The sequence below is a fragment of the Poecilia reticulata genome, linkage group LG4 (genome assembly GCF_000633615.1).
Source record: "Poecilia reticulata strain Guanapo linkage group LG4, Guppy_female_1.0+MT, whole genome shotgun sequence".
Classification (NCBI taxonomy): Eukaryota; Metazoa; Chordata; class Actinopteri; order Cyprinodontiformes; family Poeciliidae; genus Poecilia; species Poecilia reticulata.
Window position 1 is genome coordinate 7,918,002 of NC_024334.1, and position 12,864 is coordinate 7,930,865.

At 36.0% G+C, this 12,864-nt stretch overlaps 1 protein-coding gene across 15 annotated transcripts in view; it reads right to left on the reverse strand.

The window, feature by feature from the left end:
- ptprsa (protein tyrosine phosphatase receptor type Sa) overlaps window positions 1–12,864 on the reverse strand; it is a 243,552-nt gene that overhangs the window by 82,056 nt on the left and 148,632 nt on the right. For 7 of the 15 annotated variants that reach the window (XM_008406775.2, XM_008406779.2, XM_008406776.2 and 4 more), the window contains exons 7-8: window positions 11,644–11,652; window positions 5,591–5,608 (exon numbers count right to left, since the gene is read on the reverse strand). The exons of the other annotated variants lie outside the window; for them this stretch is intronic. In XM_008406775.2, coding sequence (XP_008404997.1) covers window positions 5,591–5,608; window positions 11,644–11,652 — 27 coding nt within the window. The remainder of the gene's footprint in view (window positions 1–5,590; window positions 5,609–11,643; window positions 11,653–12,864) is intronic. 15 annotated transcript variants of the gene reach the window in all.

The window sequence follows — 12,864 nt, forward strand, 5'->3', positions numbered from 1 at the left end:
ACTTCTAAGAAGCAGAATGAAACCGATCTCCCTTCATATCCTGAAGCTCCAGGAACACCAGGGTTTTTTTTTACTATCATTTCCTTTTGTCTGTCTCTCTTTCTTTAAGTGACTGCACTCTGTGTGTGTTTTGCATAATTGCACTCTGCGTCCTCCGCCAGCCCGTGGCTCACCAGAGCGCATGTGGCCAGGGGCATTTTTCTTCTTTTCTTCTTTTATCAAGAAAAGACGGAAACATAAGGAATGAAGTAAATAGCAAAAMTTATCTTCTATGAATGCAATAAATAAAGCCACGCACTGAATCTGCTCACCATGAGTGTTTACAGATAAAGACATGCTTGGTAGTAAACTGCTTTTTTCCCCACAAAATGGCTGTTAGTGTGCTTATTAAGCGAGTCCACCAAGCAGCTTGATAGGATGTTGGCCCTTTTTTTCCCTACAGCTTTCAAGTCTTATCATAAACATCTATGGTCATAACTGCTGCAAACAATTTGGGCTTGCTTCATTTTAGGAGCAATTACAAAAACAGCTGGTACGGATAGTATGCTTGGGAAAAAAAAAACATGTTTTGAATAACAATTCTAGTTATTGTATGACATCATTCGATGACTACAACTGAAGAGAAAGAAAAAAAAACGCCTCTTGTTATGAATAATATGAGTGACATCCCTGGAGAAAATGTAAATACAAAGTTAGATAACTTTGATTTACTTTGATAATTAAAATTCCAATTATAGATTTCTATTTATAAATGCAAATATTTATGCATCTTAAACAATGCCTCGTCAAAAAAAAAAAAAGTATATACCTTGAGTTTTTGACATGAAACAATCACCCAGGCCGGGAAAGAACTCCCGGCCTGTGTTTTTCTGCATCGAGTTGAAGTTGTAACATCAAAAAGATGGAAAACTTCAAGACCTGTGAATGCTTTTGAAAGGAACTTTATAATGAAATTTGATAAATATTGTGTGAGGCATTTTTTTGTGCAATGATACGCAAAGCTAAAATAAAATAGAGGTGACTGCTGATGGAAAGTAATAGTGGGAATTGATGCGATAATGTCCATTTGCTCCCTTCACTGATGGAAAAAAAGAAATACTAGTCAAGTTATATTCAAGGTCATATTCAGAGAGAACACTGAAACTTTTTTTTTTCCATTTACTAACGTACTGCAATTATTTTTATTTTTTTTATCCAAAATAAACAGACAAATACTTCCTGAAAATGATAACCTCATCTTCCATCTGGACCAGTTCCTCTTCAATTCAGTCAGAATAATCACCAAACACTTACATCTTTCATCCTCCACTGCTACCCACTCATGGCTGTCTCACAGCATGTTCACTGTCTTCATCCATTCAATGAAAACGGCTGTAACGGGCACAGAGTCTACAACAGTTGTCTCAGCCACGGCAGCTGCCCTACTTAACAACACTGTGCAGGTTGATCTGATGAGCAGTGAGGTACCAAGAGTTTGATAAAGGGAACTGTCTGGACACGGCCCAACATTTTTTTTAAAGAAAATTATTTTCAGACTTATTTTATTTAAAATGTTGGCCAGGGGTCGGCATGGGTGATTTTGTCCTTTAGGAATGTCTTTTTGCTTTTAATTAAACATTCTGCCAGGAAGACCCCGTTTTAACATGTTTCTAAAGGTTTATATCTCTTTAGTAAAAAAATAAATAAAATAAATAATAATAAATAAACCTGCTTGACAACAAGAAAATGACAAGAGAGAAACACAGAAAGAGAATAACAGTGAAAAGAGGTGGAGGGAAGAGAAGTGACAGAAAAGCACACAAATACAGAATGACAGAAATGGGAGTAAAAGAAAAGTGAGGAGGGGTCGGCATGGGTGATTAATTTCCAAAAGTGCCTGAAGCTGTGATCTGCCCACCCCGCACGCTGCTTTATAGCAGTTTTACCATGTGTGCATCCCTCTCAACTCCTAGTCCCCCACCCTCAGTCCCATTTGTGTAATTCAATTAGTGTGCTCCAGCGGACCTTGATTGATTTGTTTAGGCGATCTACAAAATGGCTGGCCAAGCCTTAGTCTTTCTTTCCCTCCCTCTTGCTCCTTCTGCATCCCGCTCAGGCCTGCTGGTGGCACACTGCTCTTTTCATCATTTTATCTTGCTTTTGCAGTTCGCAGCTCCCATTAGTCCCTCATTTCTCCTCATCCAAACACTGCTCACTAATGCTCTACTATAGTCCAATTAGAGCTCCAAATTAGCAGCTTACTGAATCGGTGGACACATAAAGATAATAACCTTTGCAGTACATGAATTATACCCACTTAAGTACAGAGACAATTGTGGGATACTTAAAAAAAATATTGAAAGCTTTAGTTTTCTGATATGTAGAGGGGGAAAAAACATTTAAAAAGATACTTATGCTTTATGTTTAATAATTGCAGCTTGACTACATGAATGCTACCTAGGTGGTAGGCTTCACATTTTGTATGAAAGCCACTTCAAATAAAATTCATACAAAGTAACAGTGCTGCACATGACTCAAACACATTTGGCCACTGKGAATGACAACATCTCAGAGGCAGCGAATTTCAGCTGCATATTCTTGGTTTTAATAGCTGCATGACTGAAGACAGCCAGTGTCACTACATGGCAGCCATGTCTGAACTTGCTATACTCCCTCTGTCTCGCTCCTACGTCCGCGCCCTCGCTGTCACTCCGGCAATGCTCTGTCACCACCACAAGGTCACTACGCTGCGACCGCAGCAGCATGGGGCTCCACGTGTGATGCCATTGTTGTCAGAGCCCATCTGTTGGTTTTTAGCGCTTCTATGGAATCAGTAATGACGCAGGTAGGAAGTTAAGCTGCCTTTTACACACGTCTCGCACTTCAAGGCCAGCACCTGCATGGTTCCGTATCAAAGCGAAAGAAATTCTATTCCTGAAATCCAAATTATTTTTTGTATGAAAGTGATACGAAAAAGATTTGGGAATGGGGCTGCATTTTGCTAGAATAGGCCGGTATGATCACCAAAGTACTTAATTGATTATTTTGAATAAAGAAGCATAGCATGATTTTAAAGAGGGATATTATGTATTTTCCAGGCACAATGTACCGCTTTRTAGCACAATCTTGCAACCGTTACCTTCAATTGTCAATTTGATGCAAACTTCAAGAGACACCATCAAGTTTGCCTCGGTAAGAAGCTATTATTCTTTCTGACACTCCACCTTCAGCACGTCATGACAGCAATTTTCCTTTATTAGGCCGTTTACAACTTTTCTTAGAAAAGCTGTACTGAGAATTAGTTTGTATAATAAGCTCAGTGGACACACAGTTCCACCGGGTGTTTGATAATTGCCRCTGACGGTAGTCTGGAGGAGCTGAGTGGAGGAGGTGCAAAGGAAAAAGTGATCTGTGAGACGGAAGCTCGGCTGGAGACTAAAAAGCACCAAGAACAAGCTTTTTGGTAAAGTAGGCGTTTGGTAAGAGCAAGTGTTTGGTTAGGCACCCCCGAATGGCTTATATTGGAAATTTGAGGATTTCTCAAGCATGCATGAAAGAATCAAGCCAACACTCCAGGTGTGTTTTTGATGTGAGAATCAAATTATTACATGATTTAGAGCTGAAAAAATCTGATTTTATGCAAGTTTTCTTTAAAAAAAAACAAACAAAACAAAAAACAAACAAGCAAAAAAAAAAAAACATTCCAATTTGGCTTCCTTGTGAGCCAAAATAGAAGAAAGCTTCTAATGTGTAGAACCTTCCTTTCAGCTACCTGGCTATAGATGAGAATAAAATTGCCTCACTATGATAGAAACAAAGCAACTGAAAGTTTGGTCATTTTCTATAACTTTTTAATTGTGACTCAATTAAATGTAGCGTGCTAACTGGGCAACGGCACTGGGTTGGGTTTTCTTGGTTATCAAAAAATTATCACGTTTTTTTAGAGTTTTTTTTCATAAACAACCAACTTTGTCTTTGTTGTTGATATGGAGATGTAATAGTCGAGCAGAGTTACTCTGTGCAACATACTGCTARGGAAAACTCAGGTTATTTCAGCACATTCTCTTTTTCTTTATTAAACATGGGTTGAAACATGCCACAAATGAACAAAACACTTTAGTGATTTTTGAAATCAAACYTTTTCAAATTCCGGTGTAACCTTGTTATTACAAAATAGYYTGTGCCTGCATGTGATATGTAGTCTTGTCTATTTTGATATAGGCCACACATTCCTAAAGGCAAGTCAGCATAGGCAAAGAGTAATGCAGTGGGGGGAAAAAAAGCCCTAGGCTGCTTATCTAATTATGCAAATACAAAGTTCATGAATAATGTTAGCTTTTGTTCACTGCACTATGATTTATGAGCCTTTCTTAATCAAACAAAGAGATGAAGAGGGAGTTTGGTTATATCTTTAATGAGTGAAGGCTTGAAAAGGTGGCTAAAACCTCATGATGCTAATGTATGATTGGAAATGCATGACTTTAACCTCAAAGAGTTATATATATAATATATAATAATATAATAATTTCTTTGGCTGTAGCAAAACTGTAAACCAAAAACATTTATTGCATCCTTTCAAATACATGGCCAAKCCTGTCAAACTGAGAAATTCACTTACCTGTTCAGGCTGTGGAACAAAGGCATTTTTCAACAAACACACTGAAATCACATTGAGTCACCAGGGAAGAATATGTTTGAGCAATAACACCTGATGGATAATTACAAGTGAAAGTTAAATTGTCTGGGGAAATGAAAAGAATAATGAGGGGAGATGAGGAATTTATTGTGCAGTGATTTTGTGTAATTCACAGGAGTTGAGTGCCTTTACATCTATGTCACCGTGGTCTTTCCTTTATATCCTTCCGTTCATCCGCCGCCGTTATCAAAGCTGCTTTTTGCATGGTGAAAAAACTGTGGATGTTGCCAATTCTCAGAAGGCAGCCAGTGCACCCAGAAACACCSCCCTTTAGGTTTGTAGGTACAAGCTGCTGTAGAGCAGAGTGGAGGGAATTAAATCAAAAGTAATTTATGCCAGTTTTTTCCCCTGACATATCTCAAAGTACGAGGGAGGTGCATTTACATACGTGACGTGGCGGTGAACGGAAAGATCAAAGCAGACAAGGAGAGGGAAGAAATGAGGTTACTGAAGTCTTAAACAGTTTCCAGCAGAACATAGTCTGGTCTTATCAACATCCAGGGCCACCGACCCCAAGCTTTTCATTTCTGCTCATTTACAGCTATGGCTTTGCTCAAAATGTTTAGCTGTTGAGGTACAACACTGCTATATTCTAATGTCACATTGCTCGGTGGGTTCATTAAACATATACGTTAGTGAAGAGAAAGGGAAAACACAGATCACACATGTAAGACTAATACATAAACAATGAGATGAGACATGAGACTGAAACACAGGTCTGAGCGTACAGAAAACACGGCAGACAGACACGAATGGCATAATGATGCTAGTACAATAGAAATTTGATTTTCTTTTTTTTGTCTCTCATACTTAGTAACTTTGGTTGGATTAGAGGTGGTTATGTTTGTTTATGATTCGGTTAAAATATGTTTATTCTGTTCTTTTATTTGTTCTTTTTTACTCTAAACATCTTACCTCGAATCGGGGTACCCTCTGGAGGAGACACAAAAGTGAAGACATAACATCAGTTCAGCTCTGGGTTAATGTTAGTATAAGTTAGAAAGTATTTGGGATGAAAAGGTCACTGAACTAAGTTATAATATCATTAGAGGTTATTTAACAGACAATAAATAAATAAAACTTAATTCTCTGCTGGTATCACAAAAGAAGGAACATGCTTTTAAGAATGGGATTTGGGATTTTYTTTTAAATTATTGCTTTAAATATTCTTTGATGAGAAGTGCAATAATTTGATAGGATTAATAACCTGAAGTATTTTATCATACCTGAAACTCCGGTTGTGAAACTGAGCAGAACATGAGAAATTTGATTTGCTAATTTGGTACCAATAAGCATTTTTTCCCCAACCATTAGAGGTGTGTATGACAGCAAGAGTATTTGATACTGGAAACAAAGATTTGCTAGAATTTCATACTATACTTTAAGGTAACACTTCATATTTTAAATAAAAGTTATTCTTTCTTGTGCAAGACATAAACCTTCTTAAATGCGACAAGGACTCTCCCTCAAGGTTCATCATGTCTCTGCAGWCATTTCATCCCCTGGCTGCTTCCATTTTTTTTCACTAAGAGCTTTGTTTTTTATTTATTGTTTACTTTGAGAAGGTATATTGTTACATACTTGACTGCAAGCCAAATGCTTCATTAGGGWCAATAAAATATTGAGGGTTTTTTTCCAATTCTTGGATGGTGGGGTTTAAGATGTCTGTGCTGCAAAGCTTAAATCTGTTTGCACAAGGAAAGCAGTTTGGCCTCAGCCCCTTTGAATTCAAAATAACTTCTCCATTCATCTTATTGCTTTTTTTCCTGTTTTCTTTTCATTCCCCTTTTGTTTACTTATTTCTATTTTTTGTCTTTCACTCTGTTTATATATGGAGTGTCTCAGTAYTTCCTTGCAAATCCAAAAACCTGTGTCCTTCCTCGTGTTTTTGAAAAGCTAGCAGGGCAAACCAGAGAGGAGCCCTATTTCACATTTCCGGCCTGCTGGCCCAGTGCTAAGCATCAAAGCTATGTACTGTTCATCAAGTTTATCCATGAGGATCTCAGCCTTCTCAAACATTCAAGCTATTTTAAACTAAGTATTAATGTCCAAAAATTACTTACTTGTAAGTAAGGTATAATTTTCCTCTTTCACAAATGGAAAGTCCATATTACAATATCTGATCTTACCAAAGATGAGCGGCATTATGCTCAGTATTATGCACATAATAATTAACCTTTGTCTCCTCTTGGGTTCCCCTTTCAGGAGTTACCACAGCAAATGATCTCTCCATATAGTCCTATATCAGGATAATGATAAATGCTAGACAGCACATATTTCAAAATGCATTATTGGTAATAATTGGATTCAAAGAACCAAATGTTTTTTTTCAAATTCTTTAAAACACAGATACAGTGGCTTTTCTGAAGCTTTTATTTTTACAAAAAAGTGGAGGATTCCTAGTCTTCTTAAATTATACTATAACTTCTGGTCATCATGTCAAGAATAAGAATTCAAAAACACAGAAAACCTTTACTGGGCCAAAAATATGTAATACAACAGGTGGTGAATGTACTCTAGATAAGAGACAAAATTTCAATATTGTTAAATTGTTATTGTATTTATGCATAAAGGATCTTCTTTTGTGATACCAAAAATTAGTACTCATTGAGTTTAAAGTTCTGTCTGGTTTGCAATGAACCTTTCATCGTTATATTTTTTTTTAACAATGTGCTCTAGCTGTACTTGGATTTTTATTAAAACTGCATAAAAATTTCAGACCCTAAATACTTTGTAAAGCATGTAAATAAGAACGCCAATTGACACAATAATAATAATAATAATAATAATAATAATAATAATAATAATAATAATAATAATAATAACAACAGTATCTTAACCGATGAATATGTAATGACTTTCACAGTGCTCTATAAACCAGTATTAAAATAATTGTTGTGTACACACCACAAAATTCATATATGGTCATTAATGAAAACAGAGTCATTGAAAAACCAGACAAAACTAATATGACATTTTAATATATATATTTTTTAAATGATACATATTGTTAGGTGAGTCACAAGGCAAAGGACACGGGACACTGGGAAGGTTATGTTGTTAGAGTTAGAATTGATTAGAGGCTGCAGGAAGCTGGTTTATTTAGCTTTAGCTGAGATGAATTTTAGTTAGGAGTTAAGAGGTTAGAGGTCAAGTTAGGTTAAGGTTAGAGCAAGGTTAGGGTTAATAGAGCAGGTTTATACAAGGGAGTTCAATTTACATCAATCACAAAAAGAAAAAGAGAGACAAAAAGGTAAAATAGGGTGAAATAAAATTAGTGAGGTGGGTGAGGGGCTAGYATTTGTAGAATATTTTAATTTTCTAAGCTGAAACACCATAAGCAGACCAAATTAAACTAGGTTAAAAAAAMAAACAAACAAAAAAAACAAGTTAGTCTGTTGGGCATACCTGGTTTTCAATTACAATATCAAATCCACTGGTACAACACAAAACATTTMGACCATAAGCTTTCCTTCTAAGCTACAGTCAACCAGGTATTGAACAGATTAGCGGAACAATGACCTAAATACATCTCCACATGCGGCATCTTCCTCAAACTATTAAATGTAGTATTATTTTATTTCTATAGAACATCCATYTGGTTTGTTCAACAACCCTCTGAAAGCTTTAAAAAAAGTATCACTAGAGGCAGTATGGCCCGAGATGTTGCACATCTGCATRTAAGGCAAACGAAGTTGCGTGATTGGCTGAGTGTCAAAGTCTGACCACCCTCCAGAGGGCATCTGGCTGACCTTCACTTTGCTCCAAGCCCCCTCCCTCATGAGTCTGGTTGTGTGGTAGCAGCCCAGAAAAAAAAGCTCTACTGTTACTACATCTGCAGAGGTCCCAGCCTCTCTTCTCCAGAGGCTGAACGCACACAAATTAAAAATTTGAGAGAGTGACGATCCAGGCAACATCAAGTTACAGGTTTAAGCATTTTTAAAAAATTTTTTTAATAAAGGGGCTGATAATCTTTATGAATACTCCCCCTCTCACTGTCATTGTGGCCTGTAGTGAATCATTCTAGTTGACAAGGCCAGTGAAGGCCTGGGGTCTGCAGTCATGGGAACTGGGGAGAAATGTCAGGCTCCCAACACACCTCTAAAGGAACTCCTTAGGGGACCCTGATGCAAATATCACTGCCCCACCAGCACAGCATGGTCTGGAACATAAGGAACCAGTCTGCCAGCTATTCTGCCAGCTAGAGAGATATCTTGCAAACACCTTTTTCTCATTTTACAATGAGATTCTTCTTATTATTTTTTTTTCAGTTTTCTGAGGGTTCACAGTAGAGCCACAATTTTCTAATAGCTRATAGCTTAAAAAATAAAAAAATCTATCTGTCTATAAAGTAGGATTTTTTGGAACAAACTATAGATTCTGAAGGTTAAAGTCATCTTCTTATCATCCAAAGTCAACCATCAAATTTCAGTCCACTTTGTTTTTAATCATCATCATAATTCTTAAAATCATTCCTAGTTATTAAATACCAGAGCGTTATTTTTACATTTATATCTCAACACAATCTGAGGTTTGCATGCACTGACATTAATAAATCTTTAAACGATTTGGGAAAKCATTAATGATGATGCCATGGCACTAAAACACTCTGAGGAGCCAATGTATAACATTTCAGTTAAATAGAGGCACAAAAGCAAGAAACTAGAGAAGTTTGGACCTGGCTGATGGCTCCACCTTTTATTGAAATAGTTATGCATGTCATGTATGAAAAACATATGCCCGTCCATCCATCCATCACAGAGTTCAGGAAGTAGACAAATTATGTCCAAAATATGATCAGCCCCAGAAAGAAAGTAAAAAAATTGTGAAGATGCTGACTGAAGCAGGTAGGAGGAATGTGTCTTTTCCTGCAGAGAAACCAAACCTGAACTGATATGGTATAAAACGCCACTCAGTGAGGAGCCATTATTACTCCAAACGCAACATGATGGATTAATGGATGGAGCAATGAAAGAATGGAAGGATAGATGGATATTCTCTCGCTCAATATTCTGATAATATATCAAATCTAAATAATTTTGGTAATCCTAAGTAAAGGATGTGAAGGTTTTGCTCAACAAGGAATCCCCACTTCAAACTGTGCTAATGAAGAAAGACCAATCTGCCTTCGCTATCAATATAACACTTATTTTCAGTTTCAGTGGGTTCTTTTTCACCAAACTGTTCCCAGTAGGAGGTACTGCTTCCGATACATCAGGTCTTTGTGTTTGACAGAACTTTTGTCAGGAGGGGAAATGAGCTAATCAAATTGTTTTGAACTGTGTTTTGTGGGGGTAGGGAAATCCCTGCAAAAACGCAGTAATTTAACAATAATAAAATTTTAAATTAGCATCTACRTAACAATATCTTTTTTAATCTACCCCCAGTAATTTCAAATTTCCCATCACTAAATTTAAGTAGGTCACTGCACTGTTACAGCTGCAGTAGCAGGTGATGATTTTTTCCTGAGTCAGGTCTTTAACACTGCCCGTCTCACAACATCTTCTAGTGGTGCTAATAAATGCTGTTCTAAAAAGTTATGTTTAACTCCTGACTTACATCCACTGGTACACATACATCGTTAATAAGCTGCTTGTTGTTTAAAACAGCTTTATGATTCTGAGGTGGTGATATTGGGTACTCTCAAAAGTGTTTCAAATACACTTTTGAGAGCGCACTCTAAGAAGAGTACTTTAGAAGACACTCTAAAAAGTCTATTGAAACAATTAAGTTCAATGCCGTGCTCGTATCTTGACGCAGAGAAAGATCCTGTATCAACCAGGGTGCTGTGGTGGCACTAGGGTAGAGCACAACTCATAAGAGACCTTAGTCCTCGACGCGGTCGTCGCAGGTTCGATTCCGGCCTGATGACCRTTGCTGCATTTCTTCCCATGCTGTCATTACTGTCAATAGTCACTTTCCTTTCTAACTACTTTCAAATAAAGGCAGTCTGAGCCAAAAAAAACTTTTAAAATAGAGATCGCTTATTAGTTTACTTCTTTATTTGAAGTAAACTAAATTATTTGAGTAAGGCTGACTTAAATTTGTCAAGTTAAGCCAACATAATAAATTACATTGAATTACTTGTTACCAACTGAAGCAATTTAATTAAGGTAAACTTACTTAATTTAATTACTTGTTACTAATCGAAGCAGATCAATTAAGCTGGTTCTACTATATGCATTTTTCAGTGTACCGGGTCTTTGAAAAACTAAAATAACATGTTAAAACATATATTTAAAATAATTTAAATTCTAGCTGTATTTTAAGCACAGTGTGAATGATAATGTTATATTGGATATTTTAGTTTTTTTAGTTTGGAACAACTTAAATGTTTGAGTTGACTTTCTGTAAAATTAAGTCATAGAGATTTGAATTATTTATTAGAAATAAACAAATGATTTGAGTAAGTCACTTAAATTTGTCATGTTAAACATAATGAATTAATGAATTAAGTTGTGAAAACTTAGTAAATTGAGATGGATAAGCTTAAAGAATTGAGGTGGATGATCATAGAATATTGAGTTGAATAAACTTAATGAATTGAGTTGGATGATCGTCATATATTGAGTTGTAAAACTTAGTAAACTGAGTTGGTCAGACATAGGTCACCAAACTGGCATTGAACTCAATTGTTTCAAGTAAAGTCAAAGTAAAAAGATCCTTTAATTTACTTAATTTAAGTTRGCACGTTGTCAGCAATAAACCAAATGAATTAAGTTAGATTAATGTAAAAAAGTCTTTTAAATGAACTATAGCYAGAAACACTTTTTAGAGTGTTGCAAAAGTTGGGGGGAACAAAAAAAAATGCTAAAAATGAACAGAGGAAGACCATGGGGTACACATTAAAGAAAGGGAGAAGGCAAGAGTTGGGGAGCGAGAGATGCATGCATTTTGGGAAGTGGTTTAAATATGCCGTCTGCTTCAAGGAGAGTGAGTTGGTTTTAAGGGCTTTGCAAGTCACTTACCAAATTTTTCTGAAAATGACAAAGCAAGAAAAAAGTAATTAGAAAAAAAAAAAAAACAACATAGCAATTTTATGGATAAAGTTAGGTTAAGATTGCCAAATATCCAAATTAGTTAAAATCTAGTTATTTGTTGCGCTTTTCTAACAATGGCGTATTTTATGTATGAACTTAATTTTTAATTTATGATTACTATYAATGTTTACTTACTTTGTAATAATAATGTTAATACCCGTAGTTTACTCGTTAGATTTTTTAAAATTATTTGATCATGTTAATGTTGATGTTAAACTGTGCTATGAATCAAAAACAAATACAAGGTGTTTGAAGCACCTGTGATGTGCGACGACGCACATCTCAGTTTCAGACACCAACAAAGACAAACATTTTAACAGAGAGACAGCAGAACAACTGTTAAACAGCAAACACAAAGAAAGTTCAAGGCATCATCAGACAGACAGACAGACAGACAGATGATACAGAGGTTAGGCAACACTGGAAGCTGGATCTCTTTTATCCATAGCAGCTTAAAACTAACAAAGGCACATGGAACAGGTTAAAGATTTTTACAGTTTGACAGGTTAAACAGTTTTTCAGAAGCTGGAGTTCGCCATTTAAATGATCAAAGAACAGGAAAGTAAATTGCTGATGGGGAAAACAAATGTAACTGAAAAACAAACATTACAGTCTATAAAATATTGATCTGATTAGGATTAATACGTATGGGAAAGACATCCTAGGACACAGTCCMACTGTGTGTATCAAGGTACACTAAATATAACACTACAAAATGTGAAGAGTCGAAGTTCATCAATAAAATTTTGAGAACTATTTAGTTTTTTTCTGAAAAGATGTTATGTCCTGATTGTAATTATTCTCAGGAACATAATGACCGTTTTCTTTCATGTAACAAAGAACCATTTTTACCTATGATAATCAGGTCAGTATCCTGCTTACGCTGTATTTTTAAAATGTAAAAGAGTAAAATAGGCCAAACTTTTTATACTATGTATAAAAAAAGATATATTTCAAATTGTTGATTATTTTCTGTTGTGCCATCACATATACTTCCAATTAAATCTACCGTATTTTCCGCACTATAAGGCGCACCTAAAAACCTTCAATTTCCTCAAAAGCCGACAGTGCGCCTTATAATCCGGTGCGCCTTATATATGGACCAATATTGAGCCACAACAGGTCTAGCAACTACGGTAAGCAGCCGCC